At 43.0% G+C, this 2,500-nt stretch overlaps 1 protein-coding gene across 1 annotated transcript in view; it reads left to right on the top strand.

Moving 5' to 3' along the window:
• fbn1 (fibrillin 1) overlaps positions 1-2,500 on the top strand; it is a 126,016-nt gene that overhangs the window by 51,312 nt on the left and 72,204 nt on the right. Inside the window, 4 exon segments of the mRNA XM_031812385.1 lie at positions 1-52; positions 375-494; positions 666-803; positions 1,929-1,979. The exon segment at positions 1-52 is cut by the window's left edge and continues 74 nt beyond it. Of these exon segments, the coding sequence (XP_031668245.1) occupies positions 1-52; positions 375-494; positions 666-803; positions 1,929-1,979 (361 nt within the window).

Here is a 2,500-nt window from a genome sequence, read left to right as displayed (position 1 = left end):
TGCCACTGTCCCACCGGCTTCCTGTTCCACGCTGAGACGGATGTCTGTGAAGGTGAGATACACTGGCCCAGACCAGTTACTGTCTGTCCGTTTGTCTGTCAGGGTTGGGTTTAATCACATTTAAAGTTCAGAGAATTGGAATTGGAATTTCAAGGTACTTCCGTAATTGTCTGGAATTGAAATGGAGTTGACCCCCAGCCCTGCTGTCGGTCTGTCACACAGAAGACGTGTTAGAAGCTTGCCAGGAGTAGAAAGAAAGACGTGGTAACACATCTTCCTGTAGATATTGATTTGTGGATTACTTTCTCCTCTAATTCATATAGATGTGTGTGTGTTTCTTGTCGATAATGATGAATATGTGTTGTCTCCTGCAGACATTGATGAGTGTGAGTCGAAGCCGTGTGTGAACGGGGACTGTAAGAACAGCCCGGGGTCCTACGTGTGTCTCTGCTCAGCAGGCAGCACGCTGGACGCCTCTGGAACACAGTGTATAGGTATGTTAGTATAACAACCCCTTCTGTTTGTGTGTGTGTGTGTTTGTGAGAGGATGTTACTTTTGACCAGAGGATTAGGGGACTACTATCTGAGGGGCTAAAATGGCAGCTATGAAATGTTATGATGTGTATTAGTACAGTCCTCTGCCCTCCCTCTCCCTGTCCCTGTAGAGACCAGTAAAGGCACATGTTGGCTGAAGGTGATTAATGGACGCTGTGAGATCAACATCAACGGAGCCACTCTAAAATCTCACTGCTGCTCCACACTGGGAGAGGCCTGGGGAAGTCCCTGTGCCAAGTGTGAACCAGGTTAGTGGGAACCTACATAACCATATAGAACCATATGGAACATCTAGCATCTCTAGAACCTATTTAACCTGTAGCCCTTCTCTGGGGAGAGGCCTGGGGAAGAACCTGTGCCTAGTGTGAACCAGGTGAGAATTACAACCTGTACTGTAGCTAGGTGAGAATTAGAACCTGTACTGTAGCTAGGTGAGAATTAGAATCTGTACTATAGCTAGGTGAGAATTAGAACCTGTACTGTAGCTAAGTGAGAATTAGAACCTATACTGTAGCTAGGTGAGAATTAGAATCTGTACTATAGCTAGGTGAGAATTAGAACCTGTACTGTAGCTAAGTGAGAATAAGAACCTGTACTGTAGCTAAGTGAGAATTAGAACCTGTACTGTAGCTAGGTGAGGGTTAGAACCTGTACTGTAGCTAGGTCAGAATTATAACCTGTACTGTAGCTAGGTGAGAATTACAACCTGTACTGTAACTAGGTGAGAATTACAACCTGTACTGTAGCTAGGTGAGGGTTAGAACCTGTACTGTAGCTAGGTGAGAATTATAACCTGTACTGTAGCTAGGTGAGAATTACAACCTGTACTGTAGCTAGGTGAGGGTTAGAACCTGTACTGTAGCTAGGTGAGAATTATAACCTGTACTGTAGCTAGGTGAGAATTATAACCTGTACTGTAACTAGGTGAGAATTAGAACCTGTACTGTAACTAGGTGAGAATTAGAACCTGTACTGTAGCTAGGTGAGAATTAGAATCTGTACTGTAGCTAGGCGAGAATTAGAATCTGTACTGTAGCTAGGTGAGAATTAGAACCTGTACTGTAGCTAGGTGAGGGTTAGAACCTATACTGTAGCTAGGTGAGAATTAGAACCTGTACTGTAACTAGGTGATAATTAGAACCTGTACTGTAGCTAGGTAGAATTACAACCTGTACTGTAGCTAGGTAGAATTACAACCTGTACTGTAGCTAGGCCTCTGTACCAAGTGTGAATGATCCTATAACTGGGTCCAGGAGTTTTTCCCGGTCAGGTCATGACCAGATCTATTACACATGAAAGCCTTTAGGTCAGGGTCTCACAGAATGTGGAGGTATTTTAATATGGCTTGTTCTCTCTTCCTCCTTCTCTTTCAGATCATTTCTGCACTAAGGGTTATGCTAGAGTCAGAGGGACCATCTGTGAAGGTAATGACACCTGGAGAAGGACTCCGACAAGACTCATCTTTCACTTAGCAAATACACATATACCCCCAAATCCAGTGTTGGATTTCAAAAACAGGTTATAATGCAGTTTTTTGCATTGATTGTTTGCGTTGGCATGTATCAAATGACGCTTTATTTACACAGCACATTTCAGACATGGAATGCAACACTGTTTTTCACAAGACAAAACAAATACCAAACTATGAAAATAAAAACGGAAATATTTACTACACAGCAAACCTAAGAGGATAAAAAACTAAAGAATAACAATAAAAACTAAAAAGCACCCTAAGGAATAGCAAAGCTAAAAATGTGTGTTTTAAAAAGATGTCTACAGTTTCGGCTCTCCTCAGGTTCTCTGGCAGGCTAATCCAGAGGCTGGGGGATAATAACTAAATGCTGCCTCTCCATGCCTCTTGGTCCTAGGCTTTGGGTTAGTTAAAATGCTGCCTCTCCATGCCTCTTGGTCCTAGGCTTTGGGTTAGTTAAAATGCTGCCTCTCC

The sequence above is a fragment of the Oncorhynchus kisutch genome, unplaced genomic scaffold, assembly GCF_002021735.2.
Source record: "Oncorhynchus kisutch isolate 150728-3 unplaced genomic scaffold, Okis_V2 Okis03b-Okis08b_hom, whole genome shotgun sequence".
Taxonomy (NCBI): Eukaryota; Metazoa; Chordata; class Actinopteri; order Salmoniformes; family Salmonidae; genus Oncorhynchus; species Oncorhynchus kisutch.
The sequence above is the reverse complement of the archived record's forward strand: the minus strand, read 5'-3'. Positions and strand labels throughout refer to the sequence as shown.